Source organism: Olea europaea, unplaced genomic scaffold (genome assembly GCF_002742605.1).
Source record: "Olea europaea var. sylvestris unplaced genomic scaffold, O_europaea_v1 scaffold1196, whole genome shotgun sequence".
NCBI classification, from domain to species: Eukaryota; Viridiplantae; Streptophyta; class Magnoliopsida; order Lamiales; family Oleaceae; genus Olea; species Olea europaea.
Genome location: NW_019229376.1, coordinates 28,947 through 49,231, shown reverse-complemented (window position 1 = coordinate 49,231; position 20,285 = coordinate 28,947). Strand labels below are relative to the sequence as shown.

The 20,285-nt window shown below is 33.7% G+C and overlaps 1 protein-coding gene across 2 annotated transcripts; it reads left to right on the top strand.

Moving 5' to 3' along the window:
• Positions 1–11,299: 11,299 nt before the first annotated feature.
• LOC111374029 (serine/threonine-protein phosphatase 4 regulatory subunit 2) lies at positions 11,300–18,233 on the top strand. 2 transcript variants are annotated; one of them, XM_022996637.1, is made up of 5 exons: positions 11,300–13,273; positions 13,376–13,472; positions 15,784–15,836; positions 16,146–16,208; positions 17,690–18,233. In XM_022996637.1, exons 1-5 carry the CDS (start codon positions 13,211–13,213, stop codon positions 17,963–17,965), a joined length of 552 nt encoding a protein of 183 aa, XP_022852405.1. In that variant the 5' UTR covers positions 11,300–13,210; the 3' UTR covers positions 17,966–18,233. The 2 variants fall into 2 exon arrangements, with proteins under 2 accessions (XP_022852405.1, XP_022852406.1); XM_022996638.1 differs by having other exon boundaries at positions 13,207–13,283.
• Positions 18,234–20,285: the final 2,052 nt, after the last annotated feature.

The window sequence follows — 20,285 nt, the reverse complement described above, 5'->3', positions numbered from 1 at the left end:
CTCCAAACATGCCTCATAAGTCAAAACTCATATTTCCACCCCAATAATCCCCAACCTCCCGTATCACCATTAGCCCCCGTTTGGCCCCTATTCTTTCCAAATTTTAATGGTTGGAATAGTATTTTTTTGAAAAATGTATAATTGAAAAAGAATGAAATTTTTTTTATTTACATGTAATGTTATTTTATGGAAGATTGTGTGGTTGAAAATACGAGAAAGAAAGAGAATGGGGCCAAACGGGGACTTATACTGATGGTCCAAAGAATTTGGTGAATGAAAACCAAAAAATCTTCAATATACCCAAGAACACTACCAATGGTATCTCAATTTGTAATCAATTTGAAACAAGAAAGGGTCCAAGAAAGAATCTCGAAGGTGGGGGAAAGGGATTCGAATTCAAGAAGATATTTTGGTATATGAAATTTTAATTACAGTAACTCAAAAAAATTAAAATGTTTTTAATTTTGTACGATTGTTCTTAATGTATTTTTAATTTTGATTTAGTAAATATTTCTTTTTGCTCTGTGTTTAGATTTGGAAACTTTTCTTCTAAAAGATTTCCCATTATGCATGTTTGAGCCAAATTGATGGTCCATAGAAATTATTCGATTAAATTTTCTGACAAAATGTCTCTTCATAATTTTAGGCTACTTTCAAAATCAACAACTGCACAAGGCTTAACTCTTGTTTGACTGAATCCCAGAGAGAATCACTTGTTCTTGGTATGGATTCAAGGCCGGCCCTGAGGCCAAGCCACCTAGGCAAGGTCCTAGGGCCTCAAAATTTTGGCTTGGGCCCAAGGCCTCAAAATTCAGAATACTATGTCCAAAATAGAAAAAAAAGGTTGGCTTCCATTCTTCCAGAATTTGAGAAGAATGTGGAAAAAACTTTTGGGTTGCTTTTTGTTTGGTGGTGGGCCTGTTGGCTGTGGGGTGGGTGAACAAGACTAGGAATTGAACAAATAGTGCTAACAAATTCATATTGAGAAGCATTGAGATCGTGCTCAACCTCAATGTTTTGACTGTATTCACACGGGAATAAATCCTCAGAATTATTTCCGTCCAAGTTTTCTCGAATAGATATGCCAAATTACCACATAAATGATAATGAAAATTCCTAAGGTTAACTATACATGTGCAGTAATAAGACTTAGAGAGCCACGGGTGCTTACGAAAATATAAAAACAAGATTAAGATTTTGCACCACGACTGGATAGGGACTCTTTTGAAAATAGGGATTAGGGATATAATATATCTTGATTTAAAATTTACATTTGCTTAAGGTATAACCAACTTAACGAGGTAATACTATCAATTACTTCTTTCCTCACCCCAAAAACTTCAATGCCCATTGGCCATTATCTACTGACTTCTGAAACCACATTGCAAGATCATCTCACATAATTAACCTTCTAACCCCAAAATATCCACATTCATGATTGTGAAAAAAAAAAAAAAAAGAGTATAACTACATAGCAAAAATTTAACGTCATACATACTAATAAGGAGGCATAATTAAACTGTTGCAATTTGTAGTGTTTGAATCACTATAATTTTCCATATTTAAATGTATTTTTTATATAGAATCTTGTTTTTTTTACCACTTGTTTGTAAAATTGATGGGACTCTTTTTGGTGTGAAATAAACAAGAAGTAGAATTACTACAATAACTTGAAGGCTTGCAATTTGGAGTTGAAATCAATGAAACAAAAGGTATACGTTTGGTCGTACTTAAAAATATGTCATTTATGAATACTTTTTCATTATTTCTTTGATTAAGCCTTATTTGACAACCATAATTCATGTTTGTTTCTTAAGAATTTTGATTGCCTATTTTGTATTAAGAGGCATTAACAACTTTCCTTATAAATGAAGGTTCCCATATGGGAATGAGCAAATTCCTGAATTTTGAGATGAATTTAGCCCAGCATTATCAAATTACTGTTGTCATGAGGACTTGCATTGTCATCCACCAAAAGAGGTAATTTTAGTACATCGAGGAAACTGCAATATTTTTCATAGACTGGGCAGAGTTGGAAAGACTATGAATTAGGATAGCATCTAAAATGAATTTGTGATTTTTATAATCAGACCCTTTTATAACTTCTAGAAATTTATATACAGATTCAATTTCATTTAGTCTACAATGTATGAAATATTGAAATTTGACCCTTTGCAGAAGGTTTGACTTTCTTTATTTTCATCTCCTTTGCCTCTGATGAAAGATATTTATGTCAAAGCATAAAAAATGGGTGAGTTTTGGTGTGTTCTTGCCATACTACAAACAAAGTATAGGGCCTCCACATAATTTGTCGCCTAGGGCCTCCGTATTCTCAGAGCCGGCACTGAATGGATTAATTTCTAGGAAAAAATTAGGATGGGAAAGGAAGCTAGAAAGATACTTGATATAATGCCTGAAAGAAATGTGGTATCATGGACAGCCACGGTTAGATGTTATGCTGAGGAGGGGATGCTTTCTGAGGCAAAAGCTTTGTTTTGGTGAATGTCAGAAAAGAAAATGGTCTTATGGACGATGATGTTAGATGGATTGATCCGCTACCATAGAATTAATGAGGCTAGGAGGCTTTACGATATGATGCCCTCCGTGAAGGATGTTGTGACTAGGACTAGTATGGTATTGGTAAGTGGGCTATGTTTGACATTATAGTGCAGAAAAATGTGTTTGTTAAACATTTCAAAATGGACGCTAGAAGGTGATTGAAGCGTATGATACGAATTTTGACCTAGTACTGCATAGCGTAAGGTGAGAAAGGAGGTTGAAGGGCATTGTGATACAGTGGATTCGTAGAATCAGTTTTTTGGATTTTGTAATGTAGCTGAAACAGTTAGTTAAAAGGGCATAATTTGCTTATGTTTAATGTTTCATTATACTCTATTAAGGCTCTTTGTTAATGATTTTGATATGTCCAAAAAACAAGCTATATCATCGTATCAATATGCAATGACACTATCATGTGTTTGATGTTTTCTTTTTAGTTTGTAATATATATCTAATGCGTAAACTTGTAATTATGGATTATTCCATTATTACGAAAGCTAAAATGTTTTTGCGAACTATTCCATTTTATTATTCTCTGTGTGTGTGTGTGTGTACAGCCCCACACTTGAATGTGTAAACTGTCCCACACGTGTAAACTGTTGTGTAATCTTATTGTCCACCGTATGGAAACATTGTAAATCTAATACACCTTTATTATATGATATAATTTATTACATTATGGGTTTGCGCATCTATATCTAAATTAGGAGATTCTGGACATATTGCTATTTGTGGACTTTGCTGTTCATGCTCAAATTCATATCCCACTTGCTCTGAGTGTGTGTTGAAGCATCATCAACAATGTAGACGTATTACATAACCAGTAGGCTAATACATCATTCTTATCCGAAACCTACAATAGAAATTTCGGAATTTAGCAACTTCATTGATGCTACATAGATATTCATTTGGAGACAAACCCAACACACAAAATTTTTGATTCATTCAACCAATCAAATAAATAGCCATTACACAAAAGATAGATAATTTCTACTACTATTCACTTTACCTCAATAGCTAAATCTACAGTTTGAATTATTCTGTTAAGAATAAATCTCCCTATCCTAGGTTGGGGACAAGGTTAAAAACAGGGGTGCCACATGGCGCCCCCTATTGGAGTGGTACTGGACAGGGGCAAGCGCCCCTCCAACATGGCGCCCCTGTTTTTAACCCCAACTTGGGACAGGGAGCATCTCTCTTCTGTTAAATACAGTGGTCCTTTCAACATCAAAAGACCTTCGATGAAAATAATATTTGTAAATAACCCAAGCTGCAATGGGTTTGCGCCCCCCCTCCCCCAAAAAAAATTCCAAATCTTGGGAAATACGCTTGATCAAAAGGCCCTGGTTTTCTGTGAATAACAGTATATTGAAGCAGGCACATGAAAAATGGAAATTTTTGAAAAATGAATATAAATTGTATCATAGATATCCCGACGGCTCGTACCTGCTGTTGTCATTAAGAGACTTCTAGGATTTTTCCTCGAATTTTGGCTCATTTGGATTTGCAACAGCAAGAACCATGTCCTACAACAAGTAATATACAATAGTAAAATTAAGGAAAGTTTCTATTAATCCTTTGAATGCACATATGTTTAGCTTATTCTACTAATTCACCCATTTTGAATCTCATACAATGTTTCAATTACAAATAAAATTAAGGAAACTTTATATTACAGTACCTTTGATATTTTTATTTGATTTTGTAGTATTTTCTGTTTTTAATTTAATATAATAGTAAAATATGGTTTTTTTTTTTTTATACATGTAAGTTATATATGATTTTTTTCCTTTCTTAAAACATCATTTAACTATAATTTTCTTTGTTCGACTTATCTAAATTAACTTTTCCTCGAATTTAATGTACATGATTAATTATGAACCACCGAACGACCTAATATAGCTATTGTAATATGGTCTAATTTGAATACTAAAAAAAAAAGGTTAAACTCTAACCTTAAGGGTCTCCCACCACCCCTGCCCTGGAGTATCGTGAGGGAGGTAAATCGCATGTTATGCCTCCAAGGGTACAGGGTGGAAGGCTGCTTGTACACTTGCACTTACCCAAGAGCCAAATTCATATTTCAAGATTCGAACCCTTGACGCAGCAACCTCAAGTTAAGCTGAATTTCTCCACCTTCCTCTTTTACCACTTGGAGATGTGCCCTGGGGGCTTCTAATTTGAATACTAATATTATTTATCATGTAGTTTAGTTTAATGTATTATAACTCGAACTTGGTTTATCCAAATTAGATTTTTCTCGAGTCATTAATGTGTCATTTGATATTATTTTTGAAAGGAGCCCAATATTGATAGAGTAATTCTCGATCCTCCAATAAATACACATTTAGCTTAAATATATTATTGACCTAGGAACTTATTTTTACTTTAGTCCCTCCAGATTTTCAAAGTTACTAAAAGGTTCTCAAATCAAAATCATTAAAATTTGATTAACCGTCTCATCAATAAATATTCTTAACTCTTCACCTTATCGTTTAAAATATATCTTTCTCACTAATATAATTTAGTCTCTAAATTTTATGCTTTTTGTACCTAGGGCCATCTTGTGTTTAATCTTTGAAAATCACCCTTCTCCTATAAGTCATCCTTATGGTTATTAACTTTCTCATTATTTTTCACTTTAGTTTTTAAACATTCTAGATTTCCCTAAATTGCACCTTACTCTAGTTTTCCTAATTAATAACTCTTAGAGATTATAATTTACATTATGATGATATTTTATCCATGAACGAGATAATTTTGCTAAATTTTATGCTACCCTAATTTTTCGAGCTCTCAAAAATGATTTAGTTGCTGCTCGACCTGTTTGATTGTACAAAGATTTCAATTAAGATATAAATATATTATTTATTTATCTATGTTAGTAAAAAAATTTATGTTAAGGACCTCATAATAATTAATAGAGTAGGGCCTCAAAATCTCGTGGTTGATCCTGTTTGAGGATGCTGCAACACTTACACCATCAGCTCTTTCATTTCTTGGTGCTTTTGGCTATTATCATCATGAAAAGATGCGGAGGAAAAAAAATTGGACTAGTAAAAAATATTTAGAGAAAAATCGAAAGTAACTTAGATTATTTATAATTTGATGGAAATGAATTATCTTCAAGTAGAAATTTAAAGGAAAATGCTACAAGTACAGGCAAAGTTTCACAGATTGGGTACAGGATTTTAAAAAAGCTGAGCTGGATTGATGAAATGATGTTGTAAAATAAGAAAAGAATATAAAAATGGAAGGTCAATAATTGGGGCTAAAAGGCTGGCAACACACACCATTTCCCCCAAAATAATCCCCAGCCACTCCGCCGGCACCAGTCTTCTTCAATTCATCTCCGGCCAACATTTCGTCGCCGACCGACCCAATAATCTCCGTCCATGGCCCATAATCTACTACCCGAACTCAAAACCGGATGCTGCAGTCACCATTGCCAGCTCGTGTGATTATGACACCCTTTTTACTTAGCTAAAATCCAAATCCCTTTTGCTTTCTGTTTCTGGGTCACGATTTTCATATGAAGTCCGGCTCAAAACAATTTCAGTTACTGACTTTTGATGATTTTCTGATCAAATTTCAGTCTTATTGAGTATGGTATTGACTTCTCAGTGCCACAAGATTTTGGATGTCCAGGAGCAGTCACTATTACCAATTTCCACGACAGAATTCTTCTTAGTGGGGGTTGCAGTTCACGGATTCCTTTCAAGTGGATTTTTCCACGTCCAGGACCTAGTTTCTTTCAGGCTGATTCTTGGATTCATTCCAAGTGGATATTTTCATTTTTCTGGGATCTTTATTTTCCTGATGAGATCTTAAATGCACTTCAATATTGAATACTTAAGCAGTTGTAGAAATTTACTCCATCTGGGAATGTTTGATACATTTAATGCAAAGTCAAATTCAAAGAGTGACCCACTTGGAAAATCACTATTTTTAATGCTTCTAATTTTGTTGTAACTGAGAAGTGAGAAATCTGAGTTTTATTGTGTGGGTTTCTGGAATTCGATAATTTGAAGGAGTTGGTTGATGAGGGGTTGAGTTGATCTCCACAGTTGAGATGAATTTGAGGCAAAACAGTGGGAACGAAAGAAACATAGATGTTACAGAGTAGGGCAAAGGATGAAATTTATTGGGTCGGTCGGCGACGGGATGTTGGCCGAAGATAAAGTGAAGATGATTGGCGCCGGCGGAGTGGCTGGGGATTATTTGGAGGAAATTTTTATTCTTTTCTTATTTTATACTGTCATTTTCTCTCCAGCTCAGCTTTTTTTAAATTCTGTACCTATCCTGTGAAATTTTGCCTGTACTTGTAGCATTTTCCAAATTTAAATAAAGGCTTGAAAAATGTATAGAAGTCGATATTTTTCCTTATGGAACATTGATTGGGAAAAATTGGTTTAGAAAGGATCAGGGGCAGACGCAGACATTTTATATTATACGGTCACAATCAAATTTTGAAAAAAAGAGACGAATTTTTTTTTATTACTTTATATGAATTATAAACTGTTATATTACTTTTTTATCTTGATTATTTTTACATCTAAAAATTTTTTACATATATAAAAAAATTTGATTATTTTTAGGACTTTTTTTTTATTATTGTTACTTTTTCTTCTCAATCAATTAATTTTTTTTAAAAATAATCTAATAAATTTCATAATAAAATTCTTGAAGTTATTTGAAAAAAAAAAATGATCAAGAGAGAAAGGTAAAAATAATAAAAGAAATCCAAAAAATAATTGAATTTTTTTATATATAAATTTTTTCAGATATAAAAATAATCAAGATGAAAAAGTAGTATAACAATTTATAACCCCTATGAAGTAATAAAAATTTTATTAAGAATTTTTACGTCAAAAAAAAATTAAATTTGAAGTCATAACACATATATAATTTCCTAATAAAATGATGTAAATTATATTGAGAAATTTTTCGAGCAAAAATAATAAACATTAATAAAATAATTGAATTTTTTAAAAGACGAGTTATACGTCTCTTTTTAGCATACATGTTTGACGTACGTTTAACTATTTTTGATATTCATTTAGATAATTCGGTATGTTTATGATATAATTTTCGAAATGAGCTTTGAGAGGATATCAAAGATTTACAGATATGGCTAGCATATAATTATTGAAGAATTTTTAAAGTTAGATTGTTGTCGAAATTCTCGAAATATTAGTTTAGAATTGCCTATTTTGACACATCATAACATTTACTATGATTGGTCATTTCGCATAACATTAACGACGTAAAATACTAGGTTGTGAGTACTTCAAAATAATATTAAAAATGTAATACTTTAATTTCGTTTGATATTTTATAGTGAGCTAAAAAAAAAAAGAACTTTTATATACTGGAGGGTCAAGTGACCCTAGGGGGCCGCCTTGGATCCGCCCTTTGAAATGATTATCATGAGTATAAACTAGAAAGACAGTTTCTGCATGGCTGAAGTAGTCAACAAATCTTGGTTCTATCACATCCATGTAGCTTTTCTCCTATATATTTGGAAGAATCGTTGGGAACACATGACCTTCTCCAGGGGGTATGGAAGGCGATTACGTGCATTTCGACGGTCAAGTAAATCAACTTGTATAAATATATTTAGGTATGAGAGCCACATGAGTGTTTGGATATCGAAGATTAGGATAGAATCGATATAAGAGTGTAAAATGAGAGAGATTACTTTGAATGCGTAAAATCACATTAACGATCGAGGCACATTTTCATAGACTTCATTCTATCAATCCTTGGCTCATGGACATTTAGCCCATGTTTGGTGGGGATTAAAATCAATTTTTTAGTAATTTATATAAAATTTTGAAATGTGTGATTAAAAAGTTGTTGATCTCACAAAATGTATGATTAAAATTAATTATTGACTTTGACTTATCTTAAAATCTTTATTTTAATCAATACCAAACAAGGGTTTAATATTTCTGAAAAATAGATGCTTTAGGTTGATAAGTTGACTTGATAGAGTGGTTGGTGTAAAAAGGTCACAAGTGTATCAATTCGACTACTGAAGAGCCTCAAATAGGTCACGTAGAATGGTGATGCTTGCGACCATGTGATCATGTTTGGAATCTTGTTGGATGAGGCGTAACACATATTTCAATCTCTAACGAATGTTTTTGTAGTTTCCAATACCTCTCCCTCTTTTCAATTTTGTTTGATTTTGGATTCATTTGTACTTTTTGAAAAGTTATGGATCCCTCCACACTTTTCCTTACTTTTTATTGTCTTACGACTTTGTTTTATTTTTGTTTATTTAAATAAAAGGACACATTCTTTCCATATAAACGAGAGAAAAAAAAAAAGACTGTTGCTACATAATTGAATTTGAATTATATTGTGTTGAAAAAACTTAACGGTAGATTAATAATATATTGTAAAGGTTGGAAAAGTGTCAATTTTCCGTTTTAAAATGTAAAATGTTTAGGACACGATCGTCCAAAAAACAAAGTCCAAATGAACAATAATCTTGCACATTTGCGTACACCTGCTAAGTAGAGGGATAGTTTAAGGTTGACATGGCATAGATAAAAAAAAGTTTGTGGGCTTACAAGACAAGAATATGAATCATTTTCAACTAGTCAATTCATTGATTCATCTATCTATCGAATTAGTATCCAAGCCCTTTCCTATGTTTTTGATTTTATTTATTTTTAATTCCAGCCTTTTGGATTCCGAAAGCCACGAAACAAGTTGAAACTTTGTTTCAATTAACCCTTTATTTTTAGGATAATACAAGAAGTATAAAGTAGTTTACCCCTCTCAAATGGAGGGAGGCTCTCTAGAGTTACAGCCTTCTAGAACACATGAGAGGTTCACTTTTGAGCGTACAAGCAGCATTAGACATTTTTATTTAGACAAACCTTGCAACAATCTTGTTACGGTATCATAATTTTTTTGACAAAAGGGGTGACTGACTTTGATAATGGAAGGGGCCTCACTTTTTTTGAATTTTTTCATTCACATGAAACCCACGATATGTGAGACCATGTCAACCATTGAGGCAAAAAAAATCGGGCAAAGTTGCAAAATTCAATTTTGCAAATAATTCACTTTTGAATTGTACTACATGTACATATTAATTTACATAATGGTTTATCAACAAATGATGTGACGAAATTTAATTGGATCAAAATTTCTTGAATCAAATAACTTTTTCACTTATATTTTGACATATCATCGTTACGTAAAACATTATGTAAATTGTTATGTACGAGAAAGCATTTTTCTTCACTTTTTCCATCCAATTCCACTCCAATCACGTAGAACCCCTTTTTCTATTTTTGTAGCATACAATTCTACTCTTTTAATCTCTTGGGGAATTTCAATCTCCATCACAGTAATTCATCTCTCGATCCTTCGTTATCTGGTAAGATCCCCCTCTTTCGATTCTCTTACTGTTTAGCTACCATTCTAGGGTTTCTAATTTCTACTGTTTATACTCATAAATGTTCATCTTCTGAATTTCAATATTGGAAATCAACTCCCGATTTTCCACTTGCTATTGTCTGATTATTGGTTCATGAATAAATGTTCTGTAGCAAAAAGTTCGCGTATGGAGACAAATGCGAAGGAGAATTCGGAAAGTTCACCTGCTTTAGCCGATGCTGTCGTGGAGCAAAACCATGACAATTTAGTCTCCGACTTGTCGAATCATGGGTAAACTTTACCTTTTCACAATGCAATTTGTGTGTGTGTGTGTGTGTGTGTTTTCCCTGAAGAAAATAGTTCTGCATTCGAACTAATCGTGAAGTCTAATGGGTGCCACAGTTCTTCGTTTGTACAGAGTCTTTATTGAGTCTGTAAATTGAATTGTTGATGTAATCTTTTTGATGCTGCGCACTTTATTCTTAGCGATTATTTTGCTATATTTAGAGTGCAATGTTTTTGTTGGGGGAGTGAGGGTTTGGTACCTCATGATTCCTTTATGACCAATAGTCTATCATACAGCAGCGAGGCTATTACTTGAATATGTTAAGTCCCATCTTAAAAAATAAAGAACCATAGTAGTGTCTCTCACAATATATTCGGCGTCTTTTTGCACCCAATGGTATAAAAGAATAGAAAAGAAACAGCAGTTTAAACTTAGCCCCCGTTTGGCCCCCATTCTTGTCAAATTTTTATGTTTGGAATAGTGTTTTTTTTGAAAATATGTGGTTGATAAAAAATGAAAAGTTTTTTATTTTCATGTAATATTATTTTATGAAAGATTGTGTGATTGGAAATAAGATATAGAGAAAGAATGAGAATGAGAATGGGGATGGGAGCTAAAGAGGGGCTTAATTGATTTCTATTTTTGATAATTTCATTACCCATGGATGCATTGTATGGTTAAAACCTGTTGGGTCATCCAGCCGGCAAACATATGTTGTTGGGGACAATGACAGGCAGTGATTTTCTTTCCACAAATGTTTCCTTCTATTAAATATTAGGGTTGACATGATTGGTTTTACACATTTGCTCCTTCACATTGAAAAACAAATTTTATTTTATTTTTTTTGTTTTGGGGGGGGGGGGGGGGGGGGGGGGGGGCATTGATCACCCATCTTGTCTATTAACATAAACCCGAATACAACTGGAAGGGGATAGGCCAGCCTTCCTATGGCGTTACATAAGTAGGATAGCTTTATTTTTGCTTGTAATTCTACTCCTACTTGAATCTTTATTGGAGTTGGACAAATGTTCAAATTTAGATAAACGAAAGTTTTGGTACGCTTTTATGTTGATAACACTTTCTTTATATGCATGCATATTATTTTCCAGACTCCAGACATTTGGCTTTGTAAAAATTAAGTTCTTAGACGGACAAGTGAAATTAATGTATGAGTCGACTGCATTTGATTCTAGTTCGTTGCATACACATGTATTTCTTTCTAACTTTTGCTATATTTGGCTATAATTGTATCGGACTTCAAATTTGTGAAGATAGTTTATAATTTCTGAAAGCTTCAGCAACTTGGTATCCTGTATCCCTCTTTCCTCTTTTGTACAAATCCTCCTTCTCTATGCGAATGAACTCTTCTAAGAATTTGAAAACACAACAGGAAATGAGAAGTTCTGCATAGCACAGTCTTGGTTTTTGACTCACCCTTTAATCACAATTTAGCATCTGCTAACCTCTTAACCTACCTATGAAGCTGTTAACCTTCATTAGGCTAAAATAATGTATCTTTTGAAATTTTGTACTTATGTTGTACCAGGCGAGGCTATATTGGTTTGACCAGTTGGTGGTTTCACTTTCTATTCATGATCGAATTCTGATGTAGTTGACAATGATTTTAGGACTATTTTGGTAACGCCTTCTGGTAGAAATAGGGCTATTTTAGGTAGATATAGTTGATTCCGTGAACCACTTTGCCTATGTTTGGCTCCTATTTATAAAACTCAAGCCACTTTTTATCGGCTCATTTCAAGAGACTCACAAGTATTACTGATATATCCTTCACTTGTTTCTATCTATTTATTATTTAAACTGCTTATGAACACTTGTCAAACATGTGTAGAGATTTGCTAAGAAGATTTGTCACTATGTGCCTTAAGTTTGTTAAACTCTGTCTTCCTTCTCTCATTCATTGATGATTTATTGGGTCTGTTATGGTACCTTCTTTTGTTATTTATCAAGAAGCAATTAAGGTAATGAGTTCTTTGTCCTTTATTTATATGTCAATCGTACTTGAGTAAATTCAATTGGCATTGATGCTATTTTATTCTATAATGGACAAACTAGGAGTTGTCATGATTCATGACATGTTATCCGTATGATGAAATACTTGGGAGTGGTGGTATGTTATATTTGTTGACATCACCGATACATTAGTGAGTGCTACTAGTTATGCTTTGACTTTCCAATCTAGAGAGTTGCCATAGATACTTATTGCAAATATTCTAGGGTGTGTACTTGACTAGGATTTTAGTGAATTTTGAAAGATTATAAATCTAATTAATTGCGTGAATTTGAATAGATTTCTATTGAATCCATAAGAATTTCGTTAAAAATAATGAAGTTTCAAAAGAGTTTGTTATGTGTATTTTTAAGCTTAAAATCAATCCAAATATCTTGAAATCCTTTTAAATCGACGAATTATTGGGGTCACTTAGGTTTTAATGGATTTCAATAAAACTCATTAAAATCTCAATTTGGGACACCTGAACTTAAAAAGACTTCTAAAATCTATTTAAATTACAATTGAGGACACTCCACACAAGTTTTTGTAACTTGGAAATTTTTTCATTTAAGGGGGTGACTGGAAGATTAAGCACTATTATATTGAATATTTAGAATGTTTATTTGCACAAGAATAATGTCACATCATGCCTTTGTTCATGTTTCTCTTTTTGCAAATTTGATTAACCTTTTTTTTTTTTTTATGATAATTGTGTTATTTATTGCTAATTATACAAGATGGCTTACCATTAATATAACTTCTTACTCTTTGAAACTTCCTTTCACTTCGGTCATCTTATCTTGATGATCAAGGAATCATAATCTTGATTTCGGAGATCAAGGAATCCATGAATGGGTTACTAATAATATAGATACAAATTGTCCTTCGGGAGCAAGAATTTCCAGGAACGTTAGGAACATTTTGGTTTCTCTTCTTTTCCACGTTCTAATGGTTTGATGTTTCATCTTAGGCAAGATTGGGAAAAATTAAGGAGTATGCTATCCTTCTATCTTAAGCAGGTATGGGGAGGTATGCAAGGTTGTCTGGTCATCTCTTGTTTATCCTGCAACTGTAGTCTTTAACCACATCAATTTTGCTATATAATATTGTCTATTTTGAAGGTCCTGTCTCAATATCCAGAGTCGAAAATGACCACCGAGCAGCAGATTTCTTTATTAGGAGAGACCTTCTCGGAGTTGGTGAAAAGGTTGGATGATGGTACTTCCCAGTCACACACCTTTTTATTTTATTTTATTTTTTTTATTATTTTACTAACTTTGTCCAAGTTATTTGGCTGCATCAGTTGTAATTGCCAACTACATTGCACTCTATGCAGCAAGTTTTTTCAAAACATGCGCACCACATAAATTTTGTTTCTTGTTTCTTTTTCCACTGCCTGGTGGACAGTGGCTTTGTGAACAAAATATAACAGTGGCCATGTTTGAGGTAGACTTAGATCTATTTTTTGAAGAGCTCTTTTACCTCATAATTTAAGAAGATTATTCTATTATCCTCAGTTGCTCAAATGAGAGAAACAAGATAAGACTTGCTATTTCAAATGATTATATTTATTCATTCATTTCAATTCATAACACTAACTCTAAATTGGTGACCTAATGCTAACTCTTGAAACTTGTTGAGATATTTCGTAGGGATAAAAAAGGGATAGCCCTTGTTTGAACCCTATTCTTCTCAAAATTTATTTTTTCAAAATTCATTTTCAATCACATATTCTTTAATAAAATAATATTACACGCAAATTCAAAACTTTTCCTTAATTTTTAACTACACATTCTCTATCAATCACTATTTAAAAATGCATTCTTTCTTTTAAAATGCGGTTCAAACAAGGGCATAGAGTAAAAAATATACTTCATGTTTGGCTAAGCTTAAGTAATTTTTGTTAGAAACATGTCAGGATAAGTTACTATTTTCTTCAAAATTATCTATGAGATATTTGCAATAGAGGTCCCAAACTTTTCAAAAATGTGCAGGCTAATCCCAAATCTTCTAATTTTAGCACCTACATCTAAAACCTTTTAGTAAATGTGTTTCAAAAGGACCTAACAATTTCAATAAATATTTCCCAAGGTTGCTCAATATTCCCCAAGGACCTCTAATATTTTAAAAATATGTCAGTTGATGAAAAGTCAAGGGTCTGATCTTAATTTGATCAATATTTAAAGCAATTAAATAATAATAATAGGAGAAATAAAAAATTTAAAATTTAAAAAGCATTCATCTTCCCCAACCCACCTACCCTAACCCTGCCCAACCACCGAAGTGAATTCTTTCGCATTCGCATATTCCCATTCCATCAGAGTAATTTCACCTTTCTTAGTTCATAATTCCCTTCAATTTTACTCAGTCAATTTCTCATTTGGAATCTGATTTGACTTCCTTAATTGACTTTAATTCTTCTCAATTGCTTCACCGGATTGCACAACGGTCCCCTTTTACGATGATACATATCTCGTTTTCTTAATCTGGGATTTTCTTGATCCCATTTCCATCAACAGAAACACTCAATTCTTTAGAGTGGTTCATCCAAATTATTCCCTAATTCAGGTAGTTGCCTTGCAACCTGAAGTGGGATCCCTTCAAAACTCTCAGATTTCCAAGTTTCTCTTTCCAATCACCCCACAGGGCTCCTTTTGAGGTTCGTATTCACTTTTACGTTATCATCAATCTCAGTATTATTAACAGTACTGTCACTGCTGATATTGTTTTCAACTGAATTTTCTTGAATGGCATCAAGCTGCCTGCACAGAAGGGTGTCTATGTACAGAGCTTTAAGCGGGCTGAGTTGATACAGCATTTTGAAGAATTCCCGAAGGAAGAATGAGGATTTGAGAATGGTGGTTAGAATTCCCGGATTGTGGTGGTTTTGGTGGCTTGGTGGGTGGAGTTTGGGAAGGTTGGGGTTGTGTGGGTTTGGGGGAGATGAATTTTTTTAATTTGTCTTATTTATTTTTTTGTTTCTATTTTATAATTGTTCAATCAGTCAAATGTTAAAAGACCACTTTACCTTGCATTGAATTACTCAAATTATGATTTTTGGATGGTAACCGTTAAGAGGTTCTTCTGGTTCACATTTATTAGAATGTTGGGATATAGGTGCTAAGATTAGAAGGTTGGGACCTGCGTGCACATTTTTAATTTTGGACCTCCATTGCAAATTTCCCATTATCTATTTTAAAATTAATTATTATCCATTTTTCAAAATAAGTAACTTGCTTATTTTTTATTATTATCAATAGAAGTAGTTATTTGAGAACTTATTTACTTAGAAGTGAACTTTTAAGCTTAGGCAAACATGCTTCTTTATTCCATTTCCTCTTTCTATGAATCTGAAGATTTCATTGTCAGTGCAGCTAACATTAGATAGTTGGAATAGAATATTTATTTATTTATTTATTTATTTATTATTATTATTATTATTATTATTATTATTATTATTATTATTTGAGTTGAACTTGGTTAATTTCTATAGGACCTATCACATACTTTATTTGCCACTGTTTTGCAGCTGTTCATAGCTTCGATGAAGGTCCTCCATTTACATTGCAAAGGCTTTGTGAGGTGATCATATTATATCCTTTTCTTGTTAAGTTCAGCTTTATCTTGATGCTATGCCCAATACTTATGACCTTTTTCTTTTTGGTTGCTTAAGCTAATCTTTTATCCTATGAGGTTGTCCTTCTGTTTTCTGCTTTGGGACTTTGCCATCTTGCCAATGTTCCTTATAAATGTTAATTTGTCTAATAAATAAAATATCATATGCTAGAATAAATGTTTGTATCTCCAGGCTACTGTGTTTTGCTCTTCTTCAATTTGGATTTCCGAATTTAGTTTTCAATGTGTTATATCTGTGTATTACGTATTGAACAGATTCTATTGTCTGCAAGAAACATTTACCCCAAGCTTTCAAAGCTCGCTTTGGCTCTAGAGAAGGTACTTCACTTTCTTAGCTAACATCACCCCTCCCTCCCCAAAATTTGAATCGAATAAAGCATTTATTATCTTGTGTATACTTGATAGTTTTGTTGAAATGTATCTGTTTTAAATCTTAAACATGCTTTCTTGGAAATCCTCTTGAATATCCTCGGCCCCTTTTTTAATTTTAGCGGAAAAAATTTCTTTTCAAGTGAAAAAGATTGATACATCATATTCATATATAATTCCACATGGACACTTGGATGTGTTTCCATGCATCTTTATGCTTGGAAGACAAGGATGTATGGCACTGGATCTTCTTGGAACTTGATCATCTAATTGGGCACGGATGAATTTGGTCGTTGCAAATTAGTAATACTGAATGAACTATAGTCAAGACTCAAGCTTAGTTGACCTTTGAGTCACTTGGGCCTGATAAGGCTAGAGATGGCAATTCGAAATGTCAGAATTGAAAATCGCGGTTAATCGAACTGAATGAAGCGAAAAAAATGGAACCAATGGAGCAATGGGTTGGATATGGTATTTGATTTTAATGCTCGGTTTAGGCCGGGACGGGTATGGTATTTACACCGTCGCCTTGCCCCAAACCGATTATATGTTAAAAAAAATAAATTAATTGGACAGTTGGGCTTTTCATTATTCTTTCTATGATTCTGTCCAGCCCAAAATTTTGGTCCATTATCAACCTGCTAAATCCAACTATCCTAATGCAGTAGCCCTATACCCTACTACACAAATATTAAACATATATAAAAATTGCTTGTTAAATTCAGATTTTGCATTTGGAAATTGAGATATTGTTTGCATTTGTATTTGCGATATTGTTTGCTAAATTGGCTTTGTATTGTGTTTTTGTTTTCATTGACTTTTTTCATAAATTGTTTTTTCAAATTTGATGGCTGGACCTATAAAAAATAATTTATTTTCGTGGTTATTAACCACCCGAGAAATCGAGCTGAACCGAACCAACTTACGTGGTTATGGTGCGGTTATGATATGGCAAAAAAATTGGTGGTTCGGTGATGGTTTTGGCCGAACCAACCTCGAACCGAACAGTTGTCAACCCTAGATAAGGACCCTTGTCCGAGCAATACTGAATGTTCTTATCACTATATATTTCCTGGTAGAGGAAGCTGCTTATGTGTTCTTGAGAGTTGGGACAAAGAGAATGGGCTTGGAGAGTTCAAAATATATAGTCTAAATTTTTGGTGGTAGAGTCTGTTTGTTACTCCATCTTGGACGCATCATGTCTTCATGATTTGATTGTGCTGATCCATTTGTTCAATATGTTTTAGTTCCAGCCATTATTCAAGCACGAGGAAGAAAATATCCTAGATATTTGATTCCATCAAGACAGGAATAGATAAAAATTGGATCACTTAGAAATAGATAAAATTGGAGCACTATCTATGGTATGTCCTTGTTTTTTGTTGCTAATTTTCTCAAACATTTCTTTTATATTATTTTACTCCCTGCAGAATCTGTTGGTCACATCTACATTGACTGTCTCAAGTGATTCATATCCTCCAGCAACCATACAAAAATCTAATGGAGCTTATGAAAAGCCTGAGAATCCCCAGCATCAGGCCAATTCAGTAGAAAATGGGGTTGAGCCTGCTGTAGGGGATGGGGATGAAATAATGGCTGAGGCAGAGGAAACTGAGGTTGATGAAGGTATGACAATAGACATGGAAACTATTGAAGAAATAGCCAGATCGTCAGAAGCAAATTCAACTCCGACTGTTGAGTCATAGCATTGCATTAAGAGTTCTACAGCATCGATCTCGTAATATATTGTCTTTCAGCAAAGACGTGAAAGCTAGAGGCTGAATGGTGCATAAAAGCAATATGGAGTCTGACCCTTTGTATTATTATCATTTAAAATCCTCTTCTTTCAGGCATAACGTATATAATCATCTGCTGATACTTGATGCATATTTTAGCAACTTATGCCTGAAGATAAGAATGGTTTGGTATGTTTCTTCATTTGGTTATCAAGTTTTGCATGATTGCATTCGATAATTATGCTCTTCATTGTTGAATTTAATTTTGTGGATCTTTTGGGGGGTTCTTTCTGCATAAGCGTTAGACTCGGCTTTGATTTATGAAGAATTTGATGTCGTGACCTAAAAGGTTACTGGCATTAGGTATTGCATGATACAAGGATTGGTCTAGGTTGAAATACAAACGAGACTAAAAATCAATACTCTTGGTATTGATTTTTATTATCACGCAAGTGTATGGTTTGTGATAAGTAATAAAATAGACGTGAGTCCAAGTATTGATTTCACAAAGAATAAGTTCATGCTTGGTTTAGTTAAACCCATTTTTTAGGTAATTTTGGTAAAAGTTGATGAAAATTGTGTATTACATGAAATGTTTTGTTAAAAATGAATTTTAGAAAAATGCATTTCAAAAAATGGGGAACAAGTGGAGGCCAAGTATCGAATAATTAATTGGGTGAGATGGTGAAGATGTTAAAAACCTAGGTATGTAATAGATATAATCAAACCTAACTAATTAGTAGGAAGTGTTTATGAATCTCAATTAATTGAACAAACACTATAATCTTGTATCTCCTACATTTATTGATTAACAGTAATTTTATGATTTGATAGCAATTATTCAATGTAAAGATCAAATTTTAATTTATCTAATAATCTCTTTAGAGTAGAATTAGATATACTCACATATGATTCAATAAAATCTCCATTCCAAATGCGAACATGTGACGATACATTGCTTCACAAGGATATCATTTAAATCATGCATAGTATAGACAATTATCCCCAATATCTATATGACCTCACAATGAATATTATTGTTACACATCTTCCAATGAGCCTCTAGGCATGTCCTAGTGGCAACTACACAGCAAGAGAACATGGGTCAGCACTCCACATCATTCTGCACATGTGACAATGTGGCCGAACCTCTATTAGCCAAATCCTATGGAGAGTCAAGCCATCATGGATGGGGCGAGATAGGTAGAGACATCATAAGGAAGATCTTTCGTACAAGATCTTGTAACAAGTGGGTGATGTAACAACTCACTGAATTAATAGCTCAACTTAATCAACAAGTCCAGACTTACATGTTAGACTTGGGGCTACCAATGGTCATATCATTAAATACACTTAAATCTAGGTTTGAGTAATTGATGCATATGATGAAAGGCCCCAATTGCTAGGATGAGGCCACGTGTCTATTCATCCAACGATTCTTACTCACTATCTTCTATTATAAAAGCTCACACTTGGTATCATTCTAGAGGTAATGCAAGTTTACACTCATATACCACAACTTGGCCATATCGTTATTCTTTTTACTTCCAAAACTGACCTTCTTTTACATTGAAGGCTCACACCTAGAGCTACGTCGGAGTGCGTGCGGCCAAGTCCACCCCACCGGAGGAGGTCAAATGTGGCTAATGGTTTGTCCAAGTGTGCAGAAACATGGCTCGCATGGGCGTGAGAGGTGTTGAGATCTATTGGCCACATTGGAAGAATATTTTTTGAGGTCAATAGATTAGCATCGTTTGTGGGAAGACCACACTCAACCACGAACATCCTAGTTGTGAAAGCCGTCGAGAGGAAGTTATCCTACATCCCTACCTTGAAGAAAGGTATAAAGTCCTTGAAAAAAGGACAGAAGGCATCAAAGAGACATCTATCGACTTCTGCTATTAACAAGCCAATGATACATCATGAGTTTCAGTCACTATGGCTTACAAGGTAGATGTCATCAATCAGAAGCATCTGAAGAATAAGTCCTCCAGACAAATGTTAACACCTGTCGACCCCACCATCAGCATCGATGAGGTGGCACAGATGCTCGTTTGGCTTGTGGGAGAGATGGTTTGCAAATATGAGGATTATGGCCTAGCAAAATGCTATCATGTAGCAACTACTCATGCAAAATATAACGGGCAAGTAGGTTACCAAATACCTCAACAAGGGACATTTCAACAGAAGAATGAAAACGACACGAGGGCTAAGGGAGCCTAGTCCCATGGAGAGAGAAGTTAGAATGGACACGTCCACAAATTACCCTTCCAACCGGCTCAATGGAAAT